The sequence below is a fragment of the Vanacampus margaritifer genome, chromosome 3, assembly GCF_051991255.1.
Source record: "Vanacampus margaritifer isolate UIUO_Vmar chromosome 3, RoL_Vmar_1.0, whole genome shotgun sequence".
Lineage (NCBI taxonomy): Eukaryota > Metazoa > Chordata > Actinopteri > Syngnathiformes > Syngnathidae > Vanacampus > Vanacampus margaritifer.
The window spans coordinates 19032734-19048086 of NC_135434.1; the positions used below are offsets into that span (position 1 = coordinate 19032734).

General features: G+C 40.1%; 1 protein-coding gene across 1 annotated transcript; it reads right to left on the bottom strand.

Annotated features, from left to right (window-relative positions):
* Positions 1-172: 172 nt before the first annotated feature.
* Positions 173-1227, bottom strand: LOC144049146 (immediate early response gene 5-like protein). Its single transcript, XM_077561810.1, has one exon. The coding sequence runs from the start codon at positions 1110-1112 to the stop codon at positions 228-230; it is 885 nt and encodes a 294-aa protein (XP_077417936.1). The 5' UTR covers positions 1113-1227; the 3' UTR covers positions 173-227.
* Between the last annotated feature and the right edge of the window lie 14126 nt (positions 1228-15353).

Genomic DNA, 15353 nt, shown 5'->3' on the forward strand with positions numbered 1-15353 from the left:
GCAACTACTAGAACGCACCAGAAAATAGGGAGTATATGAATTTAATAAATACATATAGTCATTATTTCCTGGTATGTAAATATACAACATGTTGCCTATCAGTTCGTAAATTAATTTGAGAGCGTGACATGTTTCAATAACAGAGCAGAGAGAAGCAATTTTCAGTGATGACATATTTTATTAGAAAGCAATGAAATAAAACAATGCAAAGCCAACAATCATACAAATTAAAACGCTTCAATTGCTCGCGTCCAACCACTGCCTGTTAACAATGTGTGTTTTAAACTAATAGTTTGCGAGGCAAAGATTTGCTCCAGGTCCGTGTGCTGCCAACTCACAAAGTCAGATAGTCCACCTGAACCTAACACCGAGATCAGGTTGGAGATGTTCGTGGAGTCCAACGGTTCTGAGTCTGAATGTGTATCTTCATCGGTCCTCAGCCGTTTACACGGCACCGGCCCAAAGTCAGACAAATAGAACTCTGGCTCAACAATATGATAACTCGCGTCCATGCGTCTCTTTTTGGCGTAGCACTGCGCGTTCTGAGACTGTTTTGGCTGCGCGCAACAGTCCGAATGAAAGTATCCGTTGGTGACAGTCGTCACCACATGCGTGTCCAGGTCCAGGACAGTCTTGTGGTTGACTTGTGTGCTTGGGGCGTGTGACTCCCAGGCGGGTTTGTCCGCACAAGTCCAAAAGCTTTCCGACACCATGAGGTCAGAGTCACTTGGAGGAACCATCGCGCACGCCGATGCGTCTTGGTGCGCCACCTCTGCAGATTGGCAGCTGGGCTGATGCTGGGGCGCTCCGCAGTGCCAAGTGTCCGAGTCCACCCCGCCAAAGTTGCAGTAGAAGTCATTGGCCAACTCCGTGAAGCTCCCGGTCAATTCGAGGTATTCTTGCGTCTCTCGGGCTGCGGCGACATCCTCGTACTGCTGCGTCCTCGGCGTCGGCGACAAGTTCTTGCTCATATAAAACTGTCTGGCGTTTCTCAGAACGTACGTTACCAGCAAGTTCTTGTGGAGCTTGATGCCTCCTCGCTGCGTCCTGGAGCTCTGGATTTTCCTCAAGGAAATGGAGATCAGATTCTGTGCGTCAAAAGCACGCTCCATCCTCAACAGGACCACTCTTCTCCTCCGGTCTTTCGAATACTTTGCCTTTTTCACAGAAGAAATGACAAGGTTTCTAGTTGAGACTCCTGTTTGGTTCGAGGTAGACCATGTACATGGCGCTCCATGTCTACTCAGTAAGGGCATGGGTTTGCAACTCTCATATTTCCTTGCCACGCCCTCACACAGGCGCCGTCCAATGGGAGGGAGGTGGTGCTTCTGTTATACGCAAATATCACTACATGCCTCATTCAGAATGCACATATAAGCATGGCCATGCTGCATTTCACTAAATGTGCTCCGCGCGTTTTAAATCTTAGTGGGGCAACAGTCGCTTGACTTTTAGAATACAACAGGATAGGCTACACAGAGCCTACTTGAATGAGGTAGTGCTGCATATACAAAAGAGACAACAATATAGTGTTATGTAGAGTACAAGTTTTGTATAGATTATTATAGTATATATTATAAATAATAGAGTATATATTATATAAATATAAATTATATAAAACAGTATAGTATTAGGGCATAGCCATCGTGAATGGGTTTGTGTAAAAACACAGCATGGTTTCAGAATATTTTTAGAGTAAAATCAAATTTCCAATGTATGGGAAAAACGTCTCACGAGCACTATATTAGAATGATATAGTCAAGATAAATGGATATAGTGACAATACAGTATTGTGAACCTAATGTACAATATTTATTGAAAACAGACTTCATGAGATCTAATAAAGAGGTGTATAAAAATAATTCTGCCTTTATAAGGTAATAGTAGTCACTTTTAATGGACAATTTCTGGGGATTATTTTATGGTCAATAAGCTTCTTATTAATGTCAGTGATGTACTGTTAATTGCCCTGCATCTTACTTATGTTCGGATAATTTGCTCCTCTCATGTACTGGGGGGGATCACAATATTAAAAAAATACATCTACATATGTTGCAAACTGCAATGTAAACCAAAACTGCAGTCATAAACGTTTTGTAAATCAGTACAATTATTCTTGTAAAAGCCCAATCTATGATATTGGACCTCATTGTGGACCATTATGGCTGACTACTTAACAAGTAGTGGTTGCGTCTAGTGTATGATGTACAGTACTCAAATACCATTGACTAAATTGAGCAATACAACAATACTTGCAGTAGTAGTGCAGGATAGAGCAGAACGCAGTGCAGGTTTGACTAGTACAAATTGGAAAGTGGCCAGTTCAGATCAGTCCCATTACCGGCGTAGCATGCTTGCTTCTGGCTGGAGAGAAACCACTTTACTTCCCAAGAAAAACAGCAGAGGTGCCCTTGAGCAGGGTACTGAACCCTTAACTGCCCGGGTCATTCCGTATGCATGTCTATAGGATCCAGATTGTGTGTGTGTGTTTATTTCTAGCTATCAGGATGGAAAAACATGTTTTTCTCTGGGGATAGAATCACAGTATTGCCTTAATGTACTTAGTAACTCATAAAGGCAACATTTTTGTTTTGATTACATTTTGATTTCATGGCCTCAACAGGATTCTGGTTACACCTGCGAGAGAGCTGTCAAATGTATACTATAGTAGCTATAGTATAGTACAGATAATATATACTGTGGTATTATAGCGTGATATAATGTAGTACGGCAATAAAATAAATAAAGTCTGTAAATGAGAGGAACAACATTTTTCAACTAAGGGAGTTTTCATGCATATACCTTACAGAATAGGCTACGTAAATGACACAGTAAATCATGACTGTACAGTCTGAACCTGTCAATTATGTCACGAGGACCACCTCTGATAATAGAAACATTGTAACAGAACTTGGAGGCGTGAGGTAAAAGCTCTTAGTCGAGAGATTATCTGTCATCCCACATCTGTTTGTGTGCACATGCAGATGGCTGACATCATAGTGAGCACCTGGATATTACTTTGATTTGCTGCCAAAAAAGGTGAATGAGGGGGACAGCCGCTATTATGGTTATCATGCTCTGATAATAGTGTAAACTGGAGTCTGGCATGTATGTGCTCTCGCAGGAATTTAATTGAAAATGCAACTGAGCAGATTGATACAAATGTGTGGCATAGCATTAACTGCACGTCATGAAAAAGTATTAGCGAGAAAATTAGCTGAATTTAGCACACATCTTTAATGATATTAAACAAGAATGCTATTAGGTGGGGGTTAATTAAATGGCTGCTGTTTTGACATCTGCATTACTGCATTGAGGATACCAGTGCTGAAGAAAACGTGATACAGTAAACAAAGTGTGGTAATATTGCAGAATGTGTTCTATAGATTGGTAATCTACATATGTCAAAAGATCAAAAGTGAATTGCGTACTAAAAATAGAAAACTAAATATTCATATAAAGTATGGATGTCAAAATTAGTTAATTAAATTCGGCACTATTTATTTATTTTTTACGCGCGATTAATGAGCGCCCCTTACTTGTAAAGCCTGTATTGGCGGAATTTCAGTCGCAACGCAGCAGACACGTCCACGTCAAAAATTTGCAGTAATAAATGTAATAATAATGCATATATTTGTGAAGACCGGGGTCAAGTTGTATTTTACTATTTTAAAAATAAATATTTGATAGCTCTTAAGATGAAAAGAAAAATGCACTGAGCCGTCACCAATGTTCTGCAAATGTAATTGTGCCATCTAGTGGCAGAAAAATGACCTCAACACAAATCAATATCACACTCATCTTTTACAGTACAGTACATCTATTTAATTTTAACTCAGTTTTATGAATATTATGAAATTACTGTATCAATGACTAAAAGATGTAGCCATATTTCTATTAGTTTATTTCCCCCCCACTTTTATGTTTACAAGAGTATGAAAACTTAAGGAAAACATATTGCAAATTTATAACAGATATAAAAATTGTGATTAATCGTGAGTTAACTACTGAAGTCATGCGATTAATTAAGATTAAAACATTTAATCGCCTGACACGCCTAATATAAACTCACTGTGAACTTCACAACTGTACAATATGATGAGTTTCACTACTAAAATTGTATGGAAATTGCGCTTTATAAAGATACTGCTGGGATTTCATTCGATGAAAGGTAGTAACATGTTAAATATAACGGAGTGTTTATTTGTGTAAGACATCAGTGTGTGTGTTGTTTATTCCAGTAATGAACATATTGTTAAATTAATATACATTTGACACTGTAAATCAGCTCTGAGCATTCTTGTCTTTGTAAATCCCGTTTGTTGACAGAACTTTTGTACTAAAATGCAATTAAGTAGTGTAAATGTACCTGATGTTGTGGCTGGTGAGTACAGGCTGTATAAAACAAATTTGCAATTACGTGTCAACATTTGTTGATTTATTCTTGCTGTTTTGTGCTCAACGACTATTAGGCGTACCCACGCTAAATATATTTCTATGGTAAGCCTAGTTTGAACTTGACATATCCACAAGACAGAGAAAAATGAAATAGATAAACAGCTGCTGCATCTAGTTATGTTTATTTGATCACTCTTGAATAAAAGTATGGTGAGAAAAAACGAACTTAAAATGAAATGTTCATTTTAGTAATTGATAATGTTACAATCCAAAATTTAAAATAAATACATTGTGTTTTTGGTGGAAGCAGATGTTAAGCACTTTATGTATACTGCTCAAAAAAATTAAAGGAACAAGGTGTTCCTTCAAGTGTATTTTACTTGCATGTAACAACAACAAAACAAGTAAACAAAATGAAGGTTTAAATTAAAGGAGAAAACAAATCCAAACCTACAGTACATGGCCCTGTGTGAAAACGTGATTGCCTTCTAAACCTAATAACTGGCTGGCACACTCTCAGCAGCAACAACTGAAATCAAGCATTTTCTGCAACTGGCAATGAGTCTTTCACATCTCTGTGGAGATATGTTGGCCCACTCTTCCTTACAGAATTGCTTTAATTCAGCAACACTGGAGGGTTTTCGAGCATTCACGGCCTTTTAAAGGTTATGCCACACTATTTCTATCAGATTCAAGTCTGGATTTCAACTAGGTCACTCCAAAACCATCATTTCTTTTTTCTAAGCCATTCAGAAGTTGACTTGCTGAAGTTTTCGTTCATTATCGTGATGCAGAACTCAAATGTGCCTCAGCTTGAGGTCCCAAACTGATGGCGTCAAACAATTCTCCTTCAAGATTTTCTGGTAAAGAGCAAAATTCATGGTTCCATTAATGACAGCAAGCTATCCAGGTCCTGAAGAGGCAAAGCAGCCCAGAACATCACACTACCACCAATATGTTTGACTTTTGGCATATTTATTCTGAAATACTGTTACATTAATGCCAGATGCAACAAAACACATGACCTTACAAAAAGTTCCACTTTCGCCCATCATTCTACAGAATATTCTTCCAAAAGTCTTGGGAATCATTCATATGTGTTTTGCCAAAATAAGATGAGCCTTTATGTTCTTTTTGGTCAGCAGTGGTTTTTGTCTTGGAACTCTGCCATAGATGTCATTTTTGGACAGTCTCTTCCTCATTGTTGAGTCCTGAACACTGACATGAACTTAGGCGAGGGAGTCCAGCAAGTTATTCAGACGTTGTCCCGGGTTCGTTTGTGACCTCATGGATGAGTCGTCACTGTGCTTGTGGTTCACCGCCGTTTCATGCTCCGTGATTTGCTGGAGTCCTAAAGCTTTGGGAATCATTTTGAAAACCTTTCCAGACTGACAGATGTCAATTAATTGATTTCTCATCTGTTCTTGAATTTCTTTGGATCATGGCATTTTGTTACAATTTTTTAAAAGATCTTTTGGCCAATTTTATTTCGACAGACAGGTTCTGCCTAGGTAATTTCTTGATTGAACGGGTCTGGAGGTAATCAGGCTTGGTGAAAATGAACTGAAATGTGTGATTAGCCGCAGTAAATTCATGATTAATAACAAAGGGGGCAAGCACTTTTTCCTTCGGGGTCAGGTAGCTTTGAATAGTTAAAAAAAAATCTTAATAAATGAAATCACCGTTGAAAAGCTAAGTACACTTTTTTTTGTAATTAATTGTGACAAAACTGAAACTATGTTTTATGATTTAAAATTAAACAAAGCTTGATTTAAAATAAATAATTTACATAAACCTGATTTTTGAAATTGGAGATTATTTTGTTTATCTCATTTTGTTTTGCTGTTCAGCAAACAAGCTATATTTTGAGTTGAACGAGCCCTTAAAGGAAAGAACATCTGCTAACAAAAGCACTCTCATCATCCGACTCTTGAACACAGAGCTGGAATATGCTGCTCTATAGAGGATGCACCCGATTACTTCAGAGGTGGGTTGCGTTATTTACATATGCAATATGCATAAGCAAGGTTACTGTGAGGGTGAAATAACTGCGAGATAGAAGGAGCGAAAGAGGGAGGGGTTTGGTATGTGTGCATGATGTGTGCGTGTGTGTGTCTATGTGTGGGATGGTGATGGAGAGAGGGTGTGTGGGGTAGGCAGAAAATTGGCGTTATCAATATTTAACCAACCCTTCCAGCATATTTATGGCAGACAATAGAGCAGACATGCAACTGTCTCATTTGAGTGGAAGTCTATTTATTACACGCTGAAATCGAGGCTGTAAATTGGTTGTTTATTGATAAATCGCTGCCATACTTCCAGAGTGAAGAGCCCAGTCCGGGCTAGATATTCTGTTTTTACCTTTTAACACATCTTATAATTGCTCTTCCAAGCCAGAATGAATACATTGAGTATATATTTCTACATATGGCAAGCACATGTATGCAATTTCATCACTATGAAAAGTGGGAGGAGAAGTAAAAGGTCTCAAGCTTTTTCCCCCCTCTTTCACTCACAGTGCAGTGGCCTCTCGGAAAATGTTTCCATGTGTTGTCTGAGCACACTCAGAGCAACGAAGGAAAACATTCTCTCCTCCAAACCACATGCAACAGATTCTTTCTGAATCCAAATAAATCAACTCTGTTTCAGATCATGTGACATTTTTTTTTTTTTAGCTTTGTGTTATTCCCAACATATCCTGTTTCAGGCCCGCCCCCGCCCCCGTATCCCAGCACGCTTTACACATGCGTGTATAGACACCATACACAAACACACAAGCAAGAAACACATCCTAACGCACATTCAGAGTTTCCATTTCCCGTGCGTAAGATCACCTGTGCAGACAGAACGGCGTGCTTCGGTGCGACAAACTCAGGCAGGAAAACAGGAAAGGGAGTTCAAGGGTGTCCAACATGAAATACTCAGAGTTAGGGGAAACCCAGTGCTCATGGCAGCACTCCAGTTTCTGAAGAAAAGTAAGTAAAGTTTTACTAGCACTCCAGTTTAGCTTGTGAAGATTTTGTTTGATGTGTATAAGCAGCACAGACTTTGAAGAGTACAAGATGATCATACTGAATCTTTAATTGTAGTATTTAGAGCTAAATACGTTATTGGATTTTCCCAACTTGGCTTCTATTTTCTATTACATTTTATAGTGTTTAACATTTGAGTTCCAGCTCACAAACTCAGTTCTGTTCTCGTTCACTAGTTCCATTTTTAGTCCATTCCAGAGAGGTTTGATATGGTTAAGGTCAGGATTCTGTGAGCAGTTTTTCCTCACCAAACTCACCCAACCATGCCTTTAAGGACCTTCCTTTCTGCATCAGGGCAAAGTCATGCTGGAACACAAAGTGGTCTTTGTCAAACGGTTTGCACAAAGCTCAAAGTATAGAATTTTCCAAAAAGTCTACTCAAAATGAAGAATTCACATGTTTTCTGAGTTTAGTCATGTGACGTTCGCAAGCTGAGCCGTGATTGGTCGTTCCCTGAGCCCTGAGCAATTATGATGCCATTTTCAGTTGACAGCATATGACAAAATGGTTTCCCCCTGAGATGGATAAAAATGAGTGGATTTTGCTGAGACAGTCCACCAATAAATATGACCACATCATTTTGAAAAGGTGCCAAATTACGACCAAGTATTACGTGTTTTAGTTTGTGTAGCGACCTCTATTGGCCATGTTGAAGAGCGCAAAAAGCCAAAAGCAGGACTTAAACCCGGTCCCTCTGGTCGAAAGAAGAGTGCTTATCTCACGGAGCTACTTGGGCAGTGATTGATTTAGTGTTGTCTACATGTTTTGTAGCTTGTAACAACATCACTGTGCCTTTTCCTAATCTCAACTATTAGTGTCCCATGTAAAGACGTAACGTGTACTGTACAGCCTCACTGAAAGCCTCATCCTAACCCCAACCATTAACTAACAACACTAAAAAAAAGACACTGAAAACATTACCGGCCTGTTAGCTCAGTGAGACAAACGTTCGTCTTCTGATCAAACGAGCAGGGTTTGAGTCCAGCTTTTGGATTTTTGCGCAATTCAACATGGCCGATAGAGGCCGCTAAACTACAATACGTGACACTTGGTCGTATTTTGGTGCATGGTTAAACAAGCAATTTGGTCGTTATTGTTGGTGGACTTTGACTATGATTTTGTTGCTTCATTTATATTCCACAAATGCAATATTAATCAGAATACCATGTTTAAACTACTGGGGCTACATAGAACACATGTATATTCTTATTAGTATAATAATATTGTGAACATATTCTTGTCAAGAAAATTTGGGGGTTGATTGGTAACAAAAATGCTTAAAATGTATCAACATTTTTAAAAGTAAAAACAAATAGCAATTTTTGCATTTTAGCAAGAAACATGAAATCAATTCACATGATTTGTTTTCATGGGCCACATAAAATGATGTGGGGGGCCAGATCTGGCCCCCGGGCCTTGCGTTGAACACCTGTGGTCTAACACATAATGCATTTGTGTACTACATCAGGGGCTTTGGTGTCTTTCTCAAGAATACTTTGAGGGATGTGGATTATTAGAGATGGCAGAAAGTCGGGCAGAAATCATATCGCTGCTAGACAGCCACTCTAATGATTTGTTTTGTTTTGATTGAATCTGAGAGGTTCATAAATGTAAAAAAAGCTATTTTGGAGGCTGGTATTTGAGATGCTGGACAACAATCCTCATATTTTGCTTGTTCTAAATCATATACAGTACACTAGAAGACCACAACATTAGTTGCACTTCTAATTGAAGCCATTTTGTAAGCATTAAACTATGTGGTGTACAATTCACTAATTTGGAGAGCAAACATTTATCCAAAGTAGGTTATATGAGACAGATAAAACATTAGAAAGACAAAATGGGAAAAAAAACCCTCATGTTTATAAAAAGTAAGGATGTTCGATATCACTTTTTATTTTTTTGACCAACACTAGTACAAGTACCGGTACTCAGCTCTGGAGTAGTCACTAATACCACTACCAAGTACCAAAACCACTTTTGATCCCAAAACATTTCCCCAAAAATCTATTACATAACTTATAAGAAAAAAATAAATAAAGATTTATAAATCCCCATTATAGCATTTTTTCCATAAAATGATATTGAAATGAATGGAATTTTTCTGTTCTTCTAATTTCTAGTTCCTTATCAAAAAAACGGCCACACGTCAGAATACCAATACCTTGAAAATAGTCCTGGTATCATCACAATATCGATGCCTGGTAACGGTACTCGCCCATCCCTTTATTAAAGCATAAAGTTTTGATTACACTCCTACATTTGAGGTTCCTAAACTGTTGAGGTAGACATAGATTTCATGATCCTAGAGAAAATTCAAAATCACATTGCAAGGTGCATCAAAAGTTTGACAGTACCTTGTGAATAAAAAGCGTGACCGAAAAGAGACACCTTTAAGTTTGACCAACACCAACCTAACCCAAAAAAGGTAATAAAAAAAACCCACTCCTATTCATAACGTAGTTTCTGTCATGGCACTGATAGGTTGAACCTATTGTTCTATTGTTAAAAGCACCTTGTTCCAGCTATATGCGACATGCCATACTGATCAATCGGCCAGGCCTCTGAGGGGCGCAGTGTTCCCTGTGCATCTGTCAGCCATTCCAGGCTCATTCATTGTCAAATAGGCTCTGCACCCTTTGCCGGAGCTGAGATGCAGATTTATGCCAGAGCAATGCCGGTTCTTGCATATTAGATGAAAGCCTTGTTTGCATATACCCGCTCTCTCTCTCCCCCTCCCTTCGCCCACCTCCCCTTCTTTCTCTCTTCCTTTTTTTCTGAGGCGTCACTTTAATATGTATGCAAATGGGCTCCGCTCCACGGGCAGATATGTGTGGAGTCCTGTCCTGCAGTCAGGAGGTGTAGGAGAGATTGTGTTTGTATTTATGAGGCATGGGCCCTGCCGCTCTTGGGAGAAAAATGCAGCGCGTAGTGTGGTGGAGGCTCTGCAGTGCAGGCAGAATGCAGATATGCCAATAACAGAGGTCATGCTTGTCACTAATGATAAGAAGAGACAATTAGAATGTAGTATAGCTGTAATGTAACCTCCCCTTATACACCCTCTTTGCACACACTGAAACAAATCCATGAGCCTGCAAATCCCTGCTTTGGCGTAAAGAACAAAGCAAAAGCAACCGAGTGAAGAGAAGAAGATGCCTTTTGGTGAATGCTTGATTGACTGCTAAAGGGTCTTCGCTTGGTGCTGGACGTGGATGGGAAATGCTGGGTGATTGGTTTGAGTCAAAGACAAAATTATTGATCCCTCACATCCCCTCAGGGGGAAGGATCACTGTCAGGGGCCGAGGGAGAGACGACAAGGTCAGGTCACCTACGGGAGCGGCACCTTCAACCCATTTCATCAGTCTGATGATTCCTGGACAGGACGCAAGAGCCTCGGATCAATCGCGTCCGCTAACTACAAACAGAACTACATTAATAACTGCACAGCACAATCACCTATGCAGACGAAACAAAGTCACTATTCAATGTTTTTTGTTTCCTGGAGTATAACTTGAAATTTACGGAAGCGTGGAACTGCAGTCGAGTACGTTTGAGCGTATTTACGAGTACCGTTATGTTTGAATGTATTTAAATACGTTTGAACTTAATCGTAAGCTAAATACTACAAACATTAGCATATTTTCCAATAATGCCACGGGCTATTGCTTGCACATGGGCAAGTCAATACCACGTAGCATTATGGGGAAAGAAACTAAAATTGCACTGTAGATACAATGATAAATCATAAAAGTTATGAATAAACAAAGTTTTTTTTATTTTTTTTTTACTTAATCTTATAATGGATTGGTAGCATGTAGTAACCTGGCAATAGCCAGATTGATATTGTGATTCACTCAAAGAAGTTTTCCACAATATCAATCTGGGACTGCTCCATGGTGATTTGGTCAGGAAAGGCGGGACATTCTGTACAACACTTCGAGCTGATTGGACGATGCAGTATCTTATGCATGTTTGTTTTGACCAATCACGACCACGGATGAAAATGTCGTCTTCGTTCTCGTCAAAAGGTGGGGAAAAACGAATATCTTTACCAACTAAAAATGCACGAAGCGCCTCTCACTATTCAACAAGGAAACGGTGAGTAAATTCGTCAAGAAAAGAATTATTTGCAGCGTCCATGTTAGGTTTGATTGTTTCCTCCGGTGTTGGCAGTTTCGTCACAGTTGCATATCACGCCCCAAACACAATGTTGCTATGTGATTATCGGTGGAAATAAACGGGCTCAGTACAAGATGTATATTGCGAGAATAATGTAGGTCAAATGCTTAACAAAACCCTTTTTGTTCACACGTGCATGCGCAAGCAATAACCTTTGGCATTATGCGAAAATATGCTATGTCTGTAGCATTTAGCCTACAGGTACGTTTGAATGTATTCACTACTATGTTCATACGTACTTGCGAGTACATTTAAAGTATTTATAGGGGAAGTCAATCCCCCCAAATTATTGGCAATAATATTTTCTATGCAGCCCCACTAGTCTAAATATGATATTCTGGTTAACATTGTGTTAATGAAATATGAGTTAAGCAACAAAATCCAACAGTTTTAATCAATATCAGAAAGCGGCCATTTTGCCATTTGCTGTCGAGTGAAAATGACATTACAGTAACTCTCAGGTAACAATCACAGCTCAGCTTTAGAAAACCGGTGAGCTGTGATTGGTCATTGCCCGAGCCCTGAGCAACTGTGACGTCATCGTCAGTCGACAGCAAGTGGCAAAATGGCCGCCCCCTGAGATGGATAAAAATGGCTGGAGTTTCTTCATAACTCATATTCCACAAATGTAATAGTAATCAGAATGTCATGTTTAGACTAGTGAGGTCACATTTAACATATTATTAAGAAATGTTTAAGGTTGACTTCCCCTTTAAATATGTTCGAACGTACGTATTCACCAGTCAAAAAATGTTTACTCCACATTGGCAGTTCCACGCTTCCGTAGAAACTAAAGCAAACATTCATATGAACTTTCTCACATGACTCTTATTATATTTAAACCATAATAATGTCTTGGCTTGGTGCCAATCAGTAATCTACAAAAGCAGCGCACACACTCTCATGCAAGCACACACACACGTACGCAAGACTGTGTGCAAATCAAATGTTCTCTATCCCTCCCTCCCTCTCTCTCTCTCTCTCGCACACACACACACACACACACACACACCCCTTCCTCCATCATGAATAAACCATACTGTGTCTATGAGTCATATACCACCCCCACATCCCTCTGACCCACTCCCCCTATTTGGTGCTGTTGAAGTAAAAAAAAAAAAAAAAAAAACGCTAATTAACGTGATGGCTAGCTCCAGCTCCTGTCAGCAGCTTGTGGGGGCCTCTCAACCAGCCAGACTTCTCTGGTCTCTGGTTTGAGCTGCTCTCTCCCCAACTGACATCTCTGGAGAACCGGGGCCCTTCATTCATATTCAGCCCCAGTCACAGGCACCTGGAAGCAGCCAGCACCACCACCCGTTACCCCCACAATGTCTATCACCACCAGCCCCCTCAGTCTAGCACACCTCACTCGCCTCCCTAAATATGATTTGGTTTCAAACCCACGACCCCAAACCGAAATTTAAGAGATGTCGGAGCTTGAAACCTCACCTCGGCGGTGACACAACCCAAATGATGGGTTGAATCACCCCACGGTGGACGGGGGGAGAGATAGAGAAGAGAGAGATAGAGAGGAAAGAGCAAGAGAGAGCTTGCCTTTGGTGGACTAGCTCGGTAACCATGACAACACAGCCGGGAGAGCGAGAAACAGGAACATACAGAATCTGTTTCTGCTGAGACTTGCACATGTGGCACAGTGCTGCTTTTCCTCTGAGAAGAAGTGGAGGGGACGTGTGTGTGTGCGTGTGTGTGTGCGTGCGTGTGTGCGCCTTATAAAACATACATGCCTGCTGCCTCTCCAAACCAAACGTCGCCCAGTGAGTCACAGACATTATGGTGCAATTGAGGTACACAGCCTCTTTCAGTGACAGCTCTTTGTCTTTAGCTCCAATTGAAAAATGAGTTGAGGTAGAATCTGGCACGCAGCACAACAAAAGCGACATAAAACACAAAATCTACAGGCAAGAAGCAACCGCATTCTCCCTGCGCAGCCGTTGTTTTTGCCTATTTTCTTTCTGTGCGCTTCAACGCCGCTCCCCTTCTGCCTGTCTTTCCTTTTCCCTCCTGCTCCCTTTCTACAGGCTCAGTCTAACCTCCCCCTCCCCTTTCCTCAAGGGAATAAAGGTCGTAACGCAAATGATTACTCAAAGCCGAGTTGCCATAGAAACGCAGTCATGTGACTAGAGCAGGCATGCATAGACCACAACAAAGGGGTGGATCAGGAACCAGCACTGGAAAGAGCTGTGGCTCGCCTTCCTGGTGCCTGAGTGCATTTCACTCAAATTTGAGCTTTAAAAATAGGCGAGGAGCATGAAACGGGGAGAGAAAAGCACAGAAAAATAAACTCCAAAGAGCTGCGAGCTACGATTAGAGACTGTAATGAATCTGGGCTATAACGCTGCAGTGTGCCTTATAGTCGAGCCTTCACTAGCATACCAAGGGTGTGTCCTATTCATCATGTCCTTCTTGGAGGCAGAACTCAGGCGCCAGTTGTCTGGAATTTGTGAAATGGCGTCAGTTGTAGAAATGTTGAGGGTGGTGGATTTGTATGCTTCTAAAATAAGAGTTGAAGCTGCGACTTTTTAGTGCGCAACACTTTGGAGTCTTTCCCCCTCAAAGACCAAAAACAAACTTAAACGGACACTTGCTTGAAGCACTATTGTTACTTTATATCCTCGGTTGTTGTCTGACATCGGGGAAAGATAAATAAAAGAAAAGACTGCGGAAAATACTAAAAAGGCTGCTATAACAAAGTGGTAGAAATGCAGGGTAGTGGAGGAACACAATGTAACTTGCATAAGTAGGAACAGTCAGTCACAATAACCATTACTAAATTGGTTTAATTACTTTTTCTTTCTAAAAAACATGTAAGCTTACTTCTTAAAATATACTCAGTAAAAAGTCTATATATTCTTCAAATGCCAGGTTTTTGTCATATAAAAAGAACAAGATAAATAAGTTCAAAACTCCCTCTGTTCACATGACATATAACCAGTGTTGGGAATAACGACGTTTAAACTAACGGCGTTAGGTAACTCATTTTTTTTTCTTCTCATAAACAAACTAATCTAACTAATTATATTCCCCATATTTGAAACGCCGTTATCGTTATTGTATGTGAAATGCATTGCGTTACAATTCATTTATTAGTTTGAAGGCTAGAGACTTTTATTTTGGAGGTGCCGCAGGGAGCGTGTTCTTTTGCGTGTCCTTTTGGACTTATCTCGCCAGGGAGTTATTCGTGAGTGGCATTAATCAAAATTACAGTAGAGATTTGCCGAAAACCGGCCGCCATGAGGAGCGATTTGTTGACAATTCTGTTCCACCAAGAACCATTAACATTGCGACTTCACAGGCAAGAACCATAACAGCGAACAAGAAAAGATAGCGGTGTTTGGTAAGTCATAGCGACACGCTCGCCTAGTGTAATTAATAGCGCCAACAATTGTATTTCTCTTATTTCACGAAAGCTAAACACAGTGTTGAAAGAAATATCCAGTCTCGGCAAATCACACTGACGGAGGCCGATGGGGTTGAGGTCTGTCGGGAGCACCAAACAAACCGGTAATTAAAGTGAGAAACGTTGCGCAGTTGTGAATGATGCAAGCCTAGAGTTGGGCAGTTTTCTGACGTAAATCAATTAATTAACATGTCTTTAAATGTGTATGATTAAAAACTGAAGATAATCACAATCATCTCTTAATATAAAGTGTACAAATGTTTTTCAGAGAGATCATGTGGAAGCTGATGATTTGAGGAAATGGAGTTATGGCAATGATTTTGGCC

What these genes read in the sequence shown, in the direction of transcription:
- LOC144049146 (XM_077561810.1), bottom strand. Translation starts at nt 1,112, where the DNA reads ATGGAGCGTGCTTTTGACGCACAGAATCTGATCTCCATTTCCTTGAGG.